Source organism: Engraulis encrasicolus, unplaced genomic scaffold (genome assembly GCF_034702125.1).
Source record: "Engraulis encrasicolus isolate BLACKSEA-1 unplaced genomic scaffold, IST_EnEncr_1.0 scaffold_58_np1212, whole genome shotgun sequence".
NCBI classification, from domain to species: Eukaryota; Metazoa; Chordata; class Actinopteri; order Clupeiformes; family Engraulidae; genus Engraulis; species Engraulis encrasicolus.
In genome coordinates, this window is record NW_026945906.1 from 361,655 (window position 1) to 381,518 (window position 19,864).

At 43.3% G+C, this 19,864-nt stretch overlaps 1 protein-coding gene across 1 annotated transcript in view; it reads right to left on the reverse strand.

The window, feature by feature from the left end:
- Nucleotides 1-19,498, reverse strand: part of LOC134444519 (NACHT, LRR and PYD domains-containing protein 3-like) — a 163,427-nt gene extending 143,929 nt beyond the window's left edge. The window contains exons 1-3 of the mRNA XM_063193824.1: nucleotides 19,389-19,498; nucleotides 11,416-11,529; nucleotides 7,944-8,057 (exon numbers count right to left, since the gene is read on the reverse strand). Of these exons, the coding sequence (XP_063049894.1) occupies nucleotides 7,944-8,057; nucleotides 11,416-11,529; nucleotides 19,389-19,498 (338 nt within the window). The remainder of the gene's footprint in view (nucleotides 1-7,943; nucleotides 8,058-11,415; nucleotides 11,530-19,388) is intronic.
- Nucleotides 19,499-19,864: the final 366 nt, after the last annotated feature.

The following is a 19,864-nucleotide window of genomic DNA, read 5'->3' on the forward strand; positions in this document are numbered from 1 at the left end:
TGGCTATAGATCAGGTTACAATTACTTTTGACATAATAAATTTGCCTTTCCCTGAAAAACTAAGTTTCCATTTTGAAGACTCATTGTGTTATTGTTCCCACTAAAGTGATGGAGAACCTGACAGATGGTCCAGGGAAGAGGGGAGATAAGGATCTGAAGTAAAATGTTATATATCGGCAGACAAGTAACTCAGATGGTAAGCACTGCAGATTTTATTGTTAACGACCGGAGAAGTTACTGTGTGGAGACAGGAAGTATTCCACCCAGCAAGTTCTGAAGTGGATACAAAAGGCAACCCTATTTAACCATTTCCCTCCCCCACAGTCCATGGCATGAGCTTCGTCTGGTCACGTGGGGTCCCGCATGGCCAGATGCCCACTGTCCATTGTCTTGTTGTCCAGTATATGCAATTTCATATTTCGTTGTTCAGCAGCCTTGTGACCACACAAATTAGATGCACATGTTTCCAATAATGTTGAGTGTCCCGTGACCCATTACAGAAAAGCTTACACACAAGAATATGTCACTATATGGGGATTTCCCCTGCCAAATCATAAGAATAAAATGAGAATATATATATAGCAATAGCAGAAGGTTAAGAAATCTAAGATGAAACAAAACAAATCTCTACAAATCAGACTCCATTGGAATGCCACCACCAAATCGTCGTCATGACAACGAAGTGTCTTTGAAAATCAGTGGTATAGGTACTCAAGGTGTAACGTATTTGTACTGTCTATGTCTCATTGTCTATGTCCACACCTGAAGTCTATGTCTATGTCTGCATGGGAAAGTAAGTAAAGTAATTTCAATTCTTTGTACCGGCAAGTTTAGTCTCCAGGTCCAGGGTGAGGTCATCCCACCAATCGAGGGTAACCCGGTAAAATGCCTGGGAAAGTGGTTTAATGCGTCACTAACGGATGGTGCCAACGTAGCTGAGGCGGTAAGGCAGACTGAGGAATGGCTGAGGAAAATTGATAAATCTCTACTCCCGGGCAAGTTCATGACCTGGCTGTACCAGCACGGACTCTTGCCCAGACTCCTCTGGCTGCTCACCATCTATGAGTTTCCCATGACCACCATTGAGCTCATTGAGAGGAGAACCTGCGGAGGTGGCTGGGCATCCCCCCAAGTTTCTCATCAGTGGGACTTTACATCAGGTCCGGTCAACTGCAACTCCCACTGTCGCCAGTAGTTGAGGAGTACAAGGTGGCGAAATGCAGAGTTGTCCTAAGTCTGAGGGACTCCAACGATGACCTCATCAGTCAAGCTGGCATGACAACCAGGTCTGGACGCAAGTGGGCTGCCAACGTAGCGGTGGATCAGGCAGTCAGCTCCTTGAAGTTGCGGGATATAGTGGGCAACCAGTGCATCCACCGACAAGGCCTTGGCTCTGCACAATTCCAAACCTGGGGAGGTGCAAGCACAAGAACCAGGAGAGGCATGGTGCAAACGGAAGAAGCAGAGAGGAGGAGAAGTGAGTAGCAAGAGCAGTGCAGCAGGGGGCCTGGACAAAATGGGGCTTGCGCCTGGAGCCCAACCGCATCTCCTTCCTCTTACGGTCTGTTTATGACACCCTCCCCTCCCCAGTACATCTGCACACATGGGGTCTAAGAGAGGATCCGCTTTGTAAGCTGTGCGGCAAGAGGGGGACCTTGGCCCATATACTGTCTGGGTGCAAAACATCCTTAACCCAGGGGCGGTATAGATGGCGCCACGACAAAGTGCTCCTCTCACTGGCCGACACCATAGAGCGGGAGAGGGTCAAGAAGAGACCAGCCAACACAACCGCACGGAGAGCCATCACCTTCGTCAAGGAGGGAACTGGACCTTCACAGACCACCAAAAGGAAAAGAACCAGCATTCTCCAGGCAGCAAGTTCCTGGGAGATGAGGGTGGATGTGGGGAGGAGACTGCAGTTCCCTGAGGTGGTGCAAACTTCCCTCCGCCCAGACATAGTGCTGTGGTCATCCAAGGACCAGAAGATCATCCTGGTTGAATTGACAGTACCATGGGAGGGTGCGAGGAGGCCCATGAAAGGAAGGCTGCAAAATACCAACAGCTGGCCCAAGACTGCCGAGACAGAGGCTGGCAGGCATGGGTCTTCCCCGTGGAGATAGGGTGCAGGGGCTTTCCAGCAAGGTCTGCATGGAGTTTCCTTTCTGCCATAGGCATGGATGAGCACAGTAAGAAGCAGGCAGCTCGTCGGATGGGGGAGGAGGCGGAACGTGCCTCATGCTGGATTTGGAGTAAGAGAGAGGAGGAAAGCTGGAAGCCAGGAGCAGATGGGCAGTGAGCTGGCCACTCACTGTGGGCCCACCAGCTGGAGGGTGTTGCGGTTCAGGGCCGAAACACCCAGAGAAGGTTGGACACCACCAGACGACATCTGCTCCTGGCTTAATGCTACAGCTACCTGCTAAGGTAGCTGAGGAAGGCACCTCGTGTGTATCCATCAAGTATGACCAGCGCATGTAAAGAAATTGACAATAAAGCTGACTTGACTTGACATGAAACTACATCAGTTAATGTTGAGATTTCACAGGGGGTGCCAACAATCTTGCACATTTCATGTTTTACTCTAGCTTGCCAGGAGAGTAAATAGTGTCATTTCACGTGATATCAGACACTTTTGGACCCGACTGACACAGGTTTCAATCATACTTGGTGTCTCTTATAAGTAGCAAGGTAGCACCCCAGAACTGAATTTGTGTGAATCTGACACATATATTAAGGGAGAAACAGACTATCAAAAGGTCTACATATGAGGGTAGGACACTATACATTCAAGCCTTGATTATATCTGTCCGTGTAAGTCACAAAAAGATGTCTGTGGTGTTGTTTGAAAGCTCTTTTCTGGTTCTACAAATTACACAAACAGCATGGAATACAACAACCCTCAGATATATGAATACTGAATAATACAACCTTTTTCACAAGGTAATTGCAAAGATATTATTATTGGGGGTTCTATATGTAGCTATGCATAATGTCAGTGTGTGTCCTGTATTTGCCTCCTGGATGAATTTCTGTGCATTTCTTAAATGATCACTTAACATATTTACAAGACGAGAGCAGTGATGTGTAGAGAGAATATATTCTACCTGAACTCCCAGGGCTTGCAGTCTGGATGGCACCCAGCTGAAGATGACACATGCAGTGATGATGCTGTGTCTTCTTGGCCCTCTAGTGTCAGCTGCGTCAGATGTGAGGAGTGTGTGGTCAGTGCAGAGGCCAGGTAGGAAAGGCTCCTCTCTGACAGGGGACATCTATCCAGCCTTTGAGAGACATCAGATTGCAGTAAGTCAACCTACACATCAACACTCAACAACTCAATTCAATACACACCTCAACAACAACAACAACAACAACAACCACACACACACACACTCTCTCTCTCTCTATCTCTCACACGCACGCACGCACGCACGCACGCACACACACACACACACACACACACCAATGTGCACACACACTCACTGTGCTGAGGTGGATGATGTGAACACATCAGATGGTATCAGCTTCTGAAGAACGTCATCTGGGCTGAGGAGTTCAGTCTGGTCCACCTCTGGTGTCTTCACATACGTCTGCAAGTCAAACGCCTCCAGATACTCTTCTGAAGTCTCAAATCTAAACTCCCCAGTCTCCCACTGTCCTGGTAAGAGCATCACTACGGAAAGAGTTCCTGAGGTCCTGTCAATGTGCTCCACTACAGTATGCTGATTCAGCTCATTCAGACAGTAAAATAGGTTGATCTGTCTGTCTGACCTTCTCTGATATCTGCTACTGCCACTATTAGAAAAATCCCTGATGTTGTGTTTGAGTAATTGCACTGTTGGCTCAGAGCTCTGTGATTGGCTGTTGTTCTGTGGCATTAGATGCCTTAAGAGGTTCTGATTGGACTCCAGGGAGAGGCCCAGAAGGAAGCGGAGGAAAAGGTCCAGGTGTCCATTCCTACTCTGTAAAGCCAGATCCACTGCAGTCTTGTGTAGGTCTTGAAGTGTTGCTGCTCTGAACAGACCAGAGAGCTGAGACAATAGCTGTTGGTCAGACATGTTTCTCTCGCTGTTGATGAAGCAGAGGAACACATATAATGCTGCAAGGAACTCCTGAATGCTCAGATGTACAAAGCTGAACACCTTCGCCTGGTACAGCCCGGCCTCCTCTTTGAAGATCTGAGTGCACACTCCTGAGTACACCAATGCTTCTGTGACATCAATGCCACATTCCCTCAGGTCTTCATCATAGAAGATCAAATTTCCCTTCTCCAGCTGCTGGAATGCCAGTTTCCCCAGTTTCAAAATCATTTCTTCATCTCTTCCTTCATGTTCTGTGTACTTGGTGTTTTTATTTGTAACCTGAATGATCAGGAAGTGTGTGTACATCTGTGTGAGAGTCCTTGGCATTTCTACCCTCCCTGATTCATATGATGTGTTCTCTACTACTGTAGCTGAAATCCAGCTGAAGACTGGAATGTGGCACATGATGTAGAGGCTCCTGGATGACTTCAGGTGGGCAATGATTTTACTGACCAGATTCTCATCACTGAGTTTCTTCCTGAAGTACTCTTCTTTCTGTGTGTCATTAAACCCCCTTATTTCTGTCACCTGGTTCACACACTCAGGAGGGATTAGACCAGCTGCAGCTGGTCGGGTGGTGATCCAGAGGAGAGCAGACGGAAGCAGATTCCCCTGGATGAGGTTTGTTAGCAGCACGTCAACTGGGACTGACTTGGTCACATCACAGCACTTTGGGTTTGAGGAGAAGTTAAGGGGAAGTCGACATTCATCCAGACCATCAAAGATGAACATGACTCTATGCTCTGAACTGGTGAAGACTCTTGGATCCTTCACGTCTGAGAAAAAGTGCTTCACAAGATCCACCAGACTGATGGTTTTCTCCTTCATCAGGTTTAACTCACGAAAAGGAAGTGGAAATATGAAGTCAACATCCTGATTAGACGTTCCTTCAGCCCAGTCCAGAAGGAGCTTCTGCACCGAGACTGTTTTTCCAACGCCTGCTACTCCCTTTGTCAGCACAATTCCCAAAGGTTTGACTTCTTTCGATGATGACTTGACGTGTGCAGATGAGGGTTTGACTAGTTCAGATGAGGACTTGAGTTGTTCAGATAGGGGTTTGACTTGTTTAAATAAGCTTTCAAAGACGTCACTGCATTTGACTGGACTGTCTTGGGCTGCTTTTCTCCAGGATGCTCTCTCTATCTGTCTGACCTCATGTTCTTCATTGACCTCTCCTCTTCCCCCCTGTGTGATGTAAAGGTCTGTGTAGATCTCTCTGAGCAGTGTGGGGATTCCCTGATGCGTGAGTCCCTCCATCAGACACTGAGACGTCTTCAGCAGGTGGGATTTGTGGGCCTGTTGCATTCCAATTTGGTCACCATGGAAACTACATGACAAACAATGATTAATTTTGATGTGTTATAACAACAATTTATTTGTTATACTGCCCCCCCCCACACACACACACACACACACTCACACACATACTGTTAATAAATAATTTAAAAAAACTAACCCTACTTAGCATTTGCACTTGTGTTCTGTACGTTTCCTTTGCTCTCTGTTTCTGCTAGTGATGCTGGCTATAATTATGTCCTCGACTGTAAGTTGCTTTGGTTAAAAAAAGTGTAGGTGCCAAATGCAATATAATGTAATGTAATGGTGTTAATTACTAGTGGAACAACATCAACAGACATATGGTAACTCCTGCAAAAAAACCTCAAGAAAAACATGATTTTAAGAAGCCAGACACAGCCGCTTAAAAAACATGCGAAAGCATCTTGCTACTAATTACTAGAAGACAAATGAGTAATTTGCGCATAGTTAAAAGCCAGTGCAGCCTATATTTGATACTCACTTCTGATCAGCAGGAACATCTCGACTGAAGTTCAGAGTCTCAGCCTTGGACCAGTCACTCTTCATGGACACACAGCTCGGCACTGGAGAGGAGGATCTCTTATGTTGCATGGAACTGGAAACACACACACACACACACACACACACACACACGCACACGCGCACGTGCACACGCAACAACGTCAACTTGAGACCCTCTGTGTCAAATATTGTCCCCTGGTTAAGATTATATTATATTAGATAAAATTAGAAAAATAACGCCAGGGTCATGAGACTGCTTTAGATTGGTGGGCTAGAGCTGGCATCTGTTGTGGTGATCTCACAAGGATCATGGCCAGACCTAATCGCTGGTTAAAAAAAACAAAACAAAAAAACTTTTGGCTGCTTTGGCGGATTCTATTTCTTGCAATATTTAGTCAATCAGTATTCCTGGCATTCCAATATTCCTAAATTATTGACACACAAAATAATCACATATTGCAGAAAACAAGACTGCAAGGCCTCATGTACAGTGCATTCCAAGTTCCATGATCATCAGAACACATTTGTGAGAAAACACCTATCGTAAGGTCACTAAATTCCGCCCACTTCATTGAAAATGTGATAATACCCCTACTTCAAATACTATTTAGTTGTGCTACCTGACATGTTTTGGGTAGCAGCAACTGTGTAGATAATAAGTAATATTAGCTAACATTGGTACTATAGCAGGGGTGATTCTAGCATCAGATCTTTAGGCAGGCTTGGCCCCCAGCTGCTGACAGCGGTACCTGATATTAATCGCAAGCATTCCATGAATATTTCAGATTTAGAATTTTGTCTAAAAAAACCCTTCAATTGTAAATAACAGCTCACTCAATGAAGGACTATCCACAAGTCATGACCTTAAAGGACCAGTTCAGTCAATTTCAACATGCAGTTGTAATGCTCACACTACCCTGGACTTGTCAGTACCTGAGATTTTTTTTCTTCTTCTTCAGCCTTTTCCGAGATCCTGGTCATTGTAATGGGGGCAGGTCCGTGTAACGCTTTGCAGTGCTTTGATCCATTTTTGGAATTCACATGAAAAAGATGAAAATTGGGTTCAAAACTTCAATTTTCAATTTAATGGATCAAAGCACTGCAAAGCGTTACACGGACCGGGGCAGCGCTTTGTTTACATTTAAAAAAAAACATTTTTATTTTTTCCCAGAAACATCCAAAAGGTTATACAACATCAGCAGACAACTAGCAAACAGTGGTACCTTTTGGGAAAATATTTGGAGTAGGCCTATGTTACATTTTTTGAAAATGTAAACAAACGCTGCCCCCATTAGAATAGCTCATATTTCAGAAAGGGCTTAGCCGAAAAATGTGGCATCACCGGGTACTGATAAGTAAAGGGTAGCGTGAGCAATACAACAGCATAATTAGATTGACTGAACTGGTCCTTTAAGTTTTTCCCTACTAAATCTACTGTACATTATCTAGATAATCCTTGTATAGGATTGGTGAATGGTATTGGGTCTGATAGTACGGCATAATGATATTCATAGTTATATGTGATTTAGAGGAAAGAAAAAAGAGAGAAGAAAAATATTATTGAAAGAAGAAAGTATAGTAAGTATTATAGAGTAGATAATTAACTTTGGCCCAAGCAAGATGAAAATGACCAACTCCTTATCATGCACCGCAAATCACAGTTCCAATCGGCAGCTAAGCAGATGAATGAATGTTCATTGTGAGTTTTTAAAATCTTATATCTCCTTCCCAAACAAACATGCAAATAACAATCAAAGCAGCCCCCTGCCCAAAGTCAAGCCGATGGGAAACTCGCAACAAGGTGCGTGCTCCCTGTCACGCTTAAGGTAAACGTTTACCAGCGTTTAAGGTAAACGTACCAACCTGCTACCTGTCACACGCTACCAACGTTTATCAGCTTACAAAATTATGTCAGTTGATCACAATCAATGTTAATTGCTTGTTGCCAAATGATGTGTAGTGCTGAAATCATGATATAAACTAGAAGACGAATGAGATGTAATTGCTGCATCCTGAATGGTGTTAGAAGCCAATGCATCTGATACACACCTCTGACCAGCAGGAACATCAGCTCTGAAGTTCCAAGGTTGAACCATGGACCGGTCACTCTTCATGGACACACAGCTCGGCACAGGAGAGGATGATCTCTTATGCTGCATCGGACTAGAACACACACACACACACACACACACACACACACACACACACACACACACACACACAAACACAAACACACACACACACACACACACACACACACACACACACACACACACACACACACACACACACACACACACACACACACACACACACACACGAATCAGATATTGTTCAAAACATGACATTAGAACTGTAGAGTGGACATGTTACTTGATCATCAAAGAAGTCAAGTCAAGTCAAGTCAAGTCAACTTTATTTATATAGCGCATTTCATACACATGTGCAACTCAATGTGCTTTACAAATACAAAGAGCCTTTAAAAGTATTTAAAAGCCAAAGAAGATTTCAAGCATTAAGATAAAACATATGATAAAAAGAAAATGGAAATAAATAAATAAAAACATATAATTTAAGCTAAGTTGAAAAAAAAGCGCTACGGTAAAACTTATGGTAGAATAAAAAATACAATTAAATAAATAATATTTAAGTTACGGGTAGGCATCTGCAAAAAGCTTCGTCTTGAGTCTAGATTTAAAACTTGCATCAGATGGTGCATTTTTTATATCATCAGGAAGATGGTTCCAAAGCTTTGCAGAAGGTCAATACATGTGTAGTAGGATCCACTGATTTCCACTTGTCCTTGACTGCACCATGCAGTATAAAGTACCAGCAAAGAAGACCAGTGTGCAGTGATTTATCCTCCCTTTACTACGGTTGGAGTTACACTTTTGTCATTGTCAAGTAGCATTACTTCACGTAGGCTAGTTGACTTAAGGCCAACAGATATTTCATCTATCGAAGTAGGCTGTAAATAGTTTAAGTGACATCATATTTGGATACTACAATGATGATTTCTGCCTTCGATTTTAATATCAAAGTAATACTGTAGTGTCAAACTAAAGAGCAAACTAAAGGCCGAGTTTTACTGTCGAGCTATACCGGGCGGGTAGACAACCCAGGTGAAAAACCCATATACTTTATGTGTACTGTTTTTGACCGTACTTAGTACAAAGTGTACTATTTTCGGCGATTTAAAGTGCGCTTCATTGCACTATTAGTGCGCTGAAGCACTACTAGAGAAGTACTTCAGCACACTTGCAGCACACTGAGGACGCTAAATTGGCACCGCTTTTGGACAACTTTAAGTGCCCTACAAGCATACTTTTGAAAGTATGTTCCAAACACGCCTTTCATGCATTCGTATGGCATTCAGAGTGTGTTGGAGTACACTTTTATGACATTTTGTTGTTACTTGAAGTTCAATAAAAGTATGTTCACTTCATGCTTCTTTGGACTACAATGGAACACTTTAAGTCTGTAAAAAGTACATTATTAAGTATTGTAAATATATTAACAGGTATGCTTGAAGTATGTTTACAGTACACTCCCATTTACATGAAATAACATAAATGTAATACTATAATCCATGCTGTTACTCAGAGCTTGTACATTGAACACATCCAGAGGTCACATTATTGATACGTACGCACAGCCTGATTGACATTTACAGTCATTGCAATCATACAGAGATTTCAGATACTCATATTACTCCAACTTAACTTGTACTACTGTTCTGTACTTTGTAAACCATTTTGAATTGATCAACTACTTCTGACTTACCTTTCACTATGACTCAATAGGAAGTGTGAGCCTATATATACCAGAACATATACGTGACCATCATAATGATGGTGGGAACATGGTCATGTTTTGTGTTCCACTTAAAATAAAATAAAAACCTACAATAAAAGCAGAATGTAACAATGAGTAATATTTTCATGCAAACCAAAGATATTCCTTAGAGACAAATGGCTTTCTGTTTGAGAAATGTAGCTCCAAGAAGTGCATTGCATGATGGTACATGCATGATGGTGCATGATGGGTAAATGCACTTTGTGTAAGCACACTTTGAATATATTTGGGTGAAGTACAATCATGGTGCACTTAGAAAAAGTATACTTCCAATATGTTAAAGTGATTTACTTTAAAGCGCACTATAGAAAATCACACTTCGAAGACATTTGGGTGAAGTATAATCATAGTGCACTTAAAAAAAGTGCAAATGCAATATGTTATTTAGAAATACACTTCTAGTAAGTTCACTATTAGAACACTATTAGTATATTCCTGTAAATACACTTTAGCCAAACATCTTCCAAGTCCACTTTAAGTATAAACAGAAAAGGTTGACTGAGCGCTCTTGTTCTCCAACTTAGTAAACTCCAAACTGTGGGTGCTCTTGAAGTAAGAAGACTAAAGTCCTTTCATTTAGAGCGTGTTGGCACTAGGGCCGACTTCAGGCAACTCCACAGGCCGACAAGGATTGTCCTTAGTATAAAAAACCGCTACCCGCACTGGGTCTTCATCAGGGCGTAAACAGACTCTGTTTACGCCCTGATGAAGACCCAGTGCGGGTTGAAACCGGTTGGCGGTTTTATCTTTGTAACAATGCCCATGGATTAATAAAGGGTTTTTATACTAAGGACAATCCTTGTCGGCCTGTGGAGTTGCCTGAAGTCGGCCCTAGTGCCAACACGCTCCACTTTAAGTATGGTTGACTAAGTGTACTTTCTTTGAGAGCAACTTAATTACATCTAATTTTAAGTACACTTTAAATAAGCATATTGTAAACATACTTTTTCTTGGCACAAAAAGTATGAGTGCACTTTTACTGGTTTCCGTCTGACCAACTGACATAGTGTGTTATACAGTCACATCAAAAAAGACAAGTAATTTGTGCATACTGGACAGTGTTGGAAGCCAATGTAGCCTGTATTTGACACACACCTCTGACCAGCAGGAACATCAGCTCTGAAGTTCCCATGCTCATCCATGGACCGGTCACTCTTCATGGATATGCAGCTCGGCACTGGAGAAGATGATCTCTTATGTTGCATGGGACTGGAGAACGTACACGCACACATACAGTACGTATTTGCACGCACACAGACACACACACACACACACACACATACACAGACACACACACAAACAAACACACACACACACACACACACACACACACACACACACACACACACACACACACACACACACACACACACACACACACACACGAGCATCAGAACGCATTTGTGACAAAACACATTTTGCTCTTAATTACAAGTGGAACGATGTCAACAGAAATATGGTAAGTTCTGCGCAAAAAATACCTAAAAGCAAGTCCTTATTCTAACAAACCTGACACAGCAAATTAAACAACTGAGAAATATTTAGCTGTTTATTACTTGTTGCCAAATGATGTGTAGTGCTGAAATCATGATATAAACTAGAGGACGAATGAGATGTAATTTCTGCATCCTGAATGGTGTTAGAAGCCAATGCATCTGATACACACCTCTGACCAGCAGGAACATCAGCTCTGAAGTGCAGAGGGAGATCCATGGACCAGTCACTCTTCATGGATACACAGCTCGGCACAGGAGAGGATGGTCTCTTATGCTGCATCGGACTAGAACACACACACACAGAGACACAGACAGAGACACAGACAGACAGACAGACAGACACACACACAAACACACACGCACACGCACACGCACAGACACACAGACACAGACACACAGACAGAGACAGAGACACAGAGACACGCACACAACATGACCATCAGAATGCATTTGTGACAAAAAGTTTGAATTCGATTTCACTAATTTATCATGATTTTTGATTATTTTCGATTCATTGTGCAGCCCTAATTCACGGCATTATGATTCAAATTTTATTGGGAAACTACTAGTTGCATTTATATTTGTTGTCATATGCGCCAAATACACAGCCCACGGAGCAGCCCCCACCATTTCTCTCTTTTCCGGTGCGTGTGTCTGTGTGTAGTCTATGCATCGCGTTTGACAGCAAAGAAAAAAAAAAAGTAACACTGAAATGGGGCTGCGCTTGTTCCAACCTTGTTATGAAGATATGAACTGTCAACTAAAACCATTAAAGTGAACAGAAGAGAGTGTGACTGGCCAAGAGCTGCGCAGTGTGCCCAAAGCCCGTCAAAGGTCTTGGCGGACCCCTGCAAATGTCCCAGTTAACACCAAGCACTATCAAAATGTCCTGGTTACAGACATTACATCGCCATCATCAAGTTGTTGTACTTCACAATTGAATATAGCTTCTAGTAATCAGCGTGTGTATACAATAAGTGTGCACGCATTGCCTATGAAACGCAGCCAAAACGTATGCCTGGTTCTAAGTTTTTGACGGACGTAGCAACAATAACTAGGGGGCGTGGCTTTTGCGAAATGTAAATTGCTTGTTGCCAAATGATGTGTAGTGCTGAAATCATGATATATATTTCAATATTTTTTATTGACATTTAAACACATAGGATTATGCATCAGCAGGATCACAAAAGCACAGTAACATGGAGTTCATCCAGTAACAATTAACCATTCAAGCTGATCCACAAATGTGGGATAACTGTCATCCTTTTGAAAAACAAACACTCTGTCTCTCTCTCTACCACTCTCGCGCATGCACACACGCAGGCAAACCCACACACACACACAAAGGCAAACAAACAAACACACACACACACACACACCACACTCCTAGAAACACATATTTGCAAAAAATAAAATAAAAATAATAATAATAATAATAATAAAATCAAACAATAATAATAAAAATAAAGAAAGTTAAGGGGTAGGGGTGGGGCTTGAGTCGGGCTTCAGTTTAATCCATCAGATTTGCAGAGGGGATGGTGCTAAAGTGCTTAAGAAATGGCTGCCAAACCTTTTTATACTTCTTGGTGGAGCCTCTGATTCTGAACCTAAGTTCCTCTAGGTTGAGTTGCATCATCACTTCCTTGACCCACTTGCCATGTGAAGGTGGAGACCTGTCTTTCCACTTAAGCAGAATGAGACGACGGGCTAGAAGGAGTGCAAAAGCTATAGCCTGTGAGTGGCTGTTAGAGATGGAGAATTCTTCTGGCACCACACCAAAGATGGCAGTCAGTGGATTAAGTGTTATTTTTTGACCACACATACTGGAAATCGAATCAAATATTGAGGACCAAAAGGGGGCAATAGACGGGCACGTAAAAAACATATGGGTCAGAGTAGCAGGGGCACTGAGAAACCGTTGACAAGTAGGGTCTGTATCTGGAAATATTTTGGCAAGTTTGTTTCTACAGAAATGAAGGCGATGGAGGACTTTAAACTGGAGTAATCCATGTCTTATACAGAGTGAGGACTTATGCACTCTGTCTACTGCTGCCTGCCACTCAGTGTCTGTGATATCTATTTGTAACTCACTCTCCCAGGCCTCCCTGACATGGCTGAGAGAGGGGCTGGAAATACTTTGTATGATGTTATACAGTTTGGAGACGCACCCAGGCCGAGACGGGTCCAGAGAGATGCAGACATTTACAGGGCTGTCAGGTGGAGATGAAGGGAAGGATGGGAACTGCTTATGAGTGAAATCCCTGATTTGGAGGTATCTAAAGAAGTGTGATCTTGGAATGCCATATTTTTGGACCAGGAATTCAAATGAAACAAATACTGAATCATGGAACAGATCAGCTACACTTTTGAGACCTCTCTGGAACCAAATGTGGAAGGCTGTGTCCATAAGCGCTGGTTTAAAGAAGGGGTTGCGAAGTATTGGCATGTTCAAGATAGCTTTTTTAAAGCCAAAATGAACTCGAAACTGTTTCCATATACGGAGAGTGCTGGTTACAACAGGATTATTTGAATGGAGTTTTACACTTAGTGGCAATGGGGAACACACCAGTGAAACAACATCTGCCGACCCACATGCCCGACGTTCTATGAGGCACCAGTTTGGCCCTTCACCATCTGGAAATGAAGACGCCCAAAAAGCCACTTTCTGTATGTTGGCAGCCCAGTAGTAATGTATAAAATGTGGTAAAGCAAGGCCACCTTCTGATTTTGATTTTTCCAAGAGTGACCTGCAGATACGTGGGATTTTCTTGTTCCATATAAATGAAGAAATATGCTTGTTCAGCTCTTTGAAAAAAGATTTTGGAATGAACGTGGGGACTGTGTTAAAAAAATATAAGAGTCTTGGCATTATAACCATCTTAACAGAATTAATCCTACCCGCCAGTGATATAGGGAGGCCCTCCCACCGCTTCATGTCGTCTTTTGCCTTGCCAAGGGCAGGTTGTAGATTCTTTTTGTATAAGTCTGTAAACTTTCTCGTGACACGCACACCAAGATAGGTAAAGGAATCAGTTGCTACTTGAAACGGTATTTGTCTTAAAGGGAGTAGGGACGCGCCTGCATTGATGGGGAAAAGTATGCTTTTAGTTAAGTTGATTTTATAGCCTGATACCTTGCCAAATGAATGGATGACATCCAGAGCAACAGGGACTGACGTAAGAGGATCGGAACAATACAGGAGCAGGTCATCTGCAAAAAGGGACAGTTTATGTGTGAGGCCTCCACGTTCAATACCCCTAAAGTCCTCTCGCTGCCGGAGAGCAACTGCTAATGGCTCAATTGCCAGGTCAAACAAAAGAGGGGAAAGAGGGCATCCCTGTCTTGTACCTCTCTGTAAGGGGTATTCTGAAATAACAGAATTCGTCCGTACTGCAGCCTGTGGTGCTGAGTACAGGACTTTAATCCAGGAGACAAAGTTAGAATTGAAACCAAATTCCTGAAGGGCAGTGAATAGATAATTAAATAGGATGCAGTCAAACGCCTTAAAAGCATCGAGAGATAGAACAGCTTCAGGAGCTGGCCCTGAGTCAGAGTAAATTATGTTGTATAGCCGGCGAAGATTTTCAAAAGACTGCCTTCCCTTTACAAAGCCTGTCTGGTCAGGATGTATAATATTAGGCAAGACCTTCTCCAGGCGCAGTGCAAGTACTTTTGCTAGAATTTTATTGTCGCAACACACTAGGCTTATAGGTCTATATGAGTCACACATTGCAGGATCCCGCCCATCCTTCAAAAGGACTGATATGACTGCCTGTGACATAGTGGGGGAAATTGAGCCTACCTGCAAGGCCTCTGCATAGACATTACGCAGCATGGGTGGTAGTTGCTTATAAAATGCTTTGTAAAATTCAATCGGGAAGCCATCAGGCCCAGGGGCTTTGCCAACCTTCATAGACTTGATTGCCTGGTTGATTTCTGCCTCAGATATATCCCCTTCTAAGGATGACGTATCTTCAGCACTTAATTTTGGGAGTTGAATACTCTGGAAGAATTCAACAGAGTTAGAGTTGTCAGTTGCAGTTGCAGAATACAGTTCCTCATAAAAAGACTTAAACTGATTGTTCATGGCCATCTGATCTGAGGTGGTGTTACCTGTTGAATCGCGCACTTCTGCTATGATACTGTTGCACGCAGACTGCCTAAGTTGGTGACATAGTAGTTTACCTGCCCTTTCTCCATGCTCATAGTGGGTCATTCTGGACTTCAGGTAAAGACTCTGAATGTATGCAGAGGATAGGGAGTCAAACTCTGTTTGCAGTGCAATACGCTCCTTATAGAGGTCAGCAGATGGCGCCACTGCATTCTTCTCATCAATATCCCCAATAGTTTTAATAATTTCCTCCACGCGCTTAGTCCTTTCTCTCTTAACACTGGCAGCATAAGATATAATTTGGCCGCGAAGATATGCTTTCAATGCCTCCCATATCGTTCCTAAGCTTGTGTCAGAGCCCATGTTCACCTTTAAAAAAACATCAATATTCGTTGACACAAATTTAATAAACTCCTCATCAGAAAGAAGGCTTGTATTGAGTCTCCATGTTCTATGTGTGTGTACACAATCAGGAAAACAAAGACTCATTACTACTGGGCTGTGGTCTGAGATGACAATACTTTCATATACAATGGAGTTGAGAATATTGAGTAATTTCTTGTCAAGGAGAAAGTAATCTATTCTGCTGTATGACTGGTGAGCAGGGGAGAAAAACGAAAATGCCTTTGTCAATGGATTCTTAAACCGCCATGGATCCACCAACCCATAATCCTCAATAAAGGAATTAATGGTTCTAGCCGAGTTTGTCAGTGGCCTACTGGTAACAGCTGAATGGTCAAGCATGCTATGGAGGACACAGTTCCAATCTCCAGATAATATTAGCTGATGAGAGTTTAAATCTGGTAATACAGAGAGAAAATTCTTAAAGAAGTTGGTATTATCCCAGTTAGGGGCATATACACAGGCCAATATAACAGGTGTATTATACAGATGACCCTGCACAATGACAAATCGCCCATTATTGTCAGTTATAACATTAGTTTGCACAAACTGTACATTTTTCCGAATCAGAATAGCAGCTCCTCTACTCTTACTTTGAAATGTTGAATGGAAAATTTGAGAGAACCCGTCACGGTTAAGTCTAGAGTGGTCTTTTGGGCATAGATGGGTTTCTTGTAAATACACAATATCACCTTTAAGCTTTTTTAAATGGGAGAATACTTTACTACGCTTCACTGGGTGGTTAAGGCCCTTCACATTCCAGCTTACAAAAGAGGTGGCAGCACTGCCGATCCGAGGAGACATCATGGTGGATGAAGAAGTACATTAAGCCTCACTGGGACAAGGATGGGGGACCAGGGGGGAGGTGGGTGAGAGGGAAAAAAGAAACTGAAATGAAACACAAGACCATAACATAAACTACCAACAAAACAATGAGTAAAAACGTTAAACTGATTGATATGTGTCAAAGCGACACATTGGACCGTATGTCCACAACCCATAACACTACTATGCCGGTCTCTCGACAACAGAAGAGAGACCGCATCCACCCTCCTAAAACACTGAGTTCTCAGAATGAACAGCATACCTAGCGAGAGCCTCGCCAGAACATTGCATGAAATATCATTATACACCATATTAGTTAGATTGAAACGAACAATTATTCAAAATGCGGAGAAAAAAAAACACTGAAATACCAACGTGAAATGTAGAACTGATAGGGTCAATCTTAGAACCACTCTCGGAGACGCACAGACTGTGTCAAGTTTGCTACGCTCTACGAGTAAGTTAGTTATTACCTGCTAAATGCTTAAGAGGCTACATCGTAGTACCGGTAAGTTTATCAGCTACAAGAAATACACAATAAACAAAATGACCGAGTGGCTACCTCTTATGTGCATATGAAAACGACGTTGTAGACTGACGGCAGGTAAAGGAAAAGCATAGCCCCGGAGGAAAACGTTATGAAGACCTGTCATAACAATAGCCTGTCCGCCCCTCAACAATGATAAGTTAGTTGGCTAGGATGCCTGACCACCACGAAAGGATACCTGGACCATTACACAGGCTGTGTAGCTCCCGTGAGACCCAGGGCAAAGTCCTTCGCCTGTGATGGATCATCAAAACGGTATTGTAGACCATCGACCTTGGTAACGACGTGCAGTACCGCGGGGTATTTCAGTCTATATTCCACTCCAGCACAGTCCTTCAGAATCTTCTTAGCATGTCGGAAAGCCGCCCGCTGTTTCGCTACCGCCTGCGTGTAGTCGGGGAATATGCTGATCGTATCACCGGCTGATGTTATCAAGCCCTTCTTCTTAGACGCTGCTCGCAGGATCGCCTCCTTTTCCTGGAAATAGTGGCACTTTATCACGAAGGCGCGCGGTGGTTGATCGTCGTCGGGGCGGGTACGCAATGCCCGGTGTGATCGGTCCAGGGTCGGGAAGCTGTCAAGCCCTAGTGTCTCCTTCAGCAGCCCTGCCATGAACGGCAATGCCGCCTTCCCTGACTCACGTCCCTCCGTAATCCCAGTGATGCGAAGATTACATCTCCTTGACCTGGCCTCGAGGTCCTCATTCTTGTCCGCTACCAATTTCAATGCCTTTGACAACTTCTCGATATCCTGCTCCAGTCTAGCGATGACATCGGAGTATCTGCTACAGGCGGATTCAAGGCTCTCCACCGTAGCCTCCAGAGCCTTGGTCCGGCTGCTAACCTTGTCAATGCTGCCCCTCAGCTCGTCCCTTAGCTGCGAGATGTGCTGTTTCAGCTCCAATGACTGTGTTTTGGCGTTCTCATCTATCTTATTCAGCAGATCCTCACGAAGACTCTGAATCGCAATCAAAATGCCATTTGAGGGCTCACTGCAGCAGGGTCCATGGTCCATGGTGTTAGCATTGACGTTAGCATTGGCGCCTAATTTAGTGCTAGCTGGGCGCTTGTTCTTAGGTGACATCGTAGAAACTGAGGTATTTACCGATAACGGAGATATAAAAATAATTGATGACAAACAAACGTCGAATAATTTAGACAGACTGTACAAACAAAACAAAAAAAAAGCGCTGCAAACCTAACTAATACATACGAATATTCAAATCTGGCGACGAGCCCAAAAACCCACAACCTCACTCGGCGCTGCTCATACCGGAAAGTCTGAAATCATGATATAAACTAGAGGTTTCATGGATACACAGCTCGGCACAGGAGAGGATGATCTCTTATGCTGCATCGGACTAGAACACACAAACACACACACACAGACACAGACACAGACACACAGACACACATGCACACACACACACACACGTGCGCGCGCACACACACACACACACACACGCACACACACAGACACAGAGACACGCACACGCACACAACATTACCATCAGAACGCATTTGTGACAAAAAGTTTGACTTCGATTTCACTAATTTATCACGATTTTTGATTATTTTTGATTCATTGTGCAGCCCTAATTCACGGCATTATGATTCAAATTTTATTGGGAAACTACTAGTTGCGTTTATATTTATTGTCATATGCACCAAATACACAGCCCATGGAGCAGCCCCCACCCTCTGTCTGTGTGTAGTCTATGTATCGCGTGTGACAGCAAAAAAAAAAAGTAACACTGAAATGGGTCTGCGGCTGCGCTTGTTTCAACCTTGTTATGAAGACATGAACTGTCAACTAAAACCATTAAAGTGAACAGAAGAGAGATGCCCAGTGTGACTGGCCAAGAGCTGCGCAGTGTGCCCAAAGCCCGTCAAAGGTCTTGGCGGACCCCTGCAAATGTCCCAGTTAACACTAAGCACTATCAAAATGTCCTGGTTACAGACATTACATCGCCATCATCAAGTTGTTGTACTTCACAATTGAATATAGCTTCTAGTAATCAGCGTGTGTATACAATAAGTGTGCACGCATTGCCTATGAAACGCAGCCAAAACGTATGCCTGGTTCTAAGTTTTTGACGGACGTAGCAACAATAACTAGGGGGCGTGGCTTTTGCGAAATGTAAATTGCTTGTTGCCAAATGATGTGTAGTGCTGAAATCATGATATAAACTAGAAGACGAATGAGATGTAATTTCTGCATCCTGAATGGTGTTAGGAGCCAATGCATCTGATACACACCTCTGACCAGCAGGAACATCAGCTCTGAAGTTCCCAGGGTGATCCATGGACCGGTCACTCTTCATGGACACACAGCTCGGCACAGGAGAGGATGATGTCTTATGCTGCATCGGACTAGAACACACACGCACGCACGCACGCACACGCGCACACACACGCACACGCACACGCACACGCACACGCACACGCACACGCACACACACACACTCATCAGATATTGTTCAAAACATGACATTAAAACTGTAGAATGGACTCCATGTTACCTGATCATCAAAGAAGTTCAATAAACGTATAGTAGGATCCACTGATTTCCACTTGTCCTTGACTGCACCATGCAGTATAAAGTACCAGCAAAGGAGACCAGTGAGCTGAGATTTATCCTCCCTTTACTATGGTTGGAGTTACACTTTTGGCGTTGTCACGTAGCATTACTTTACGTAGGCTAGTTGACTTAAGGCCAACAGATATTTAATCTA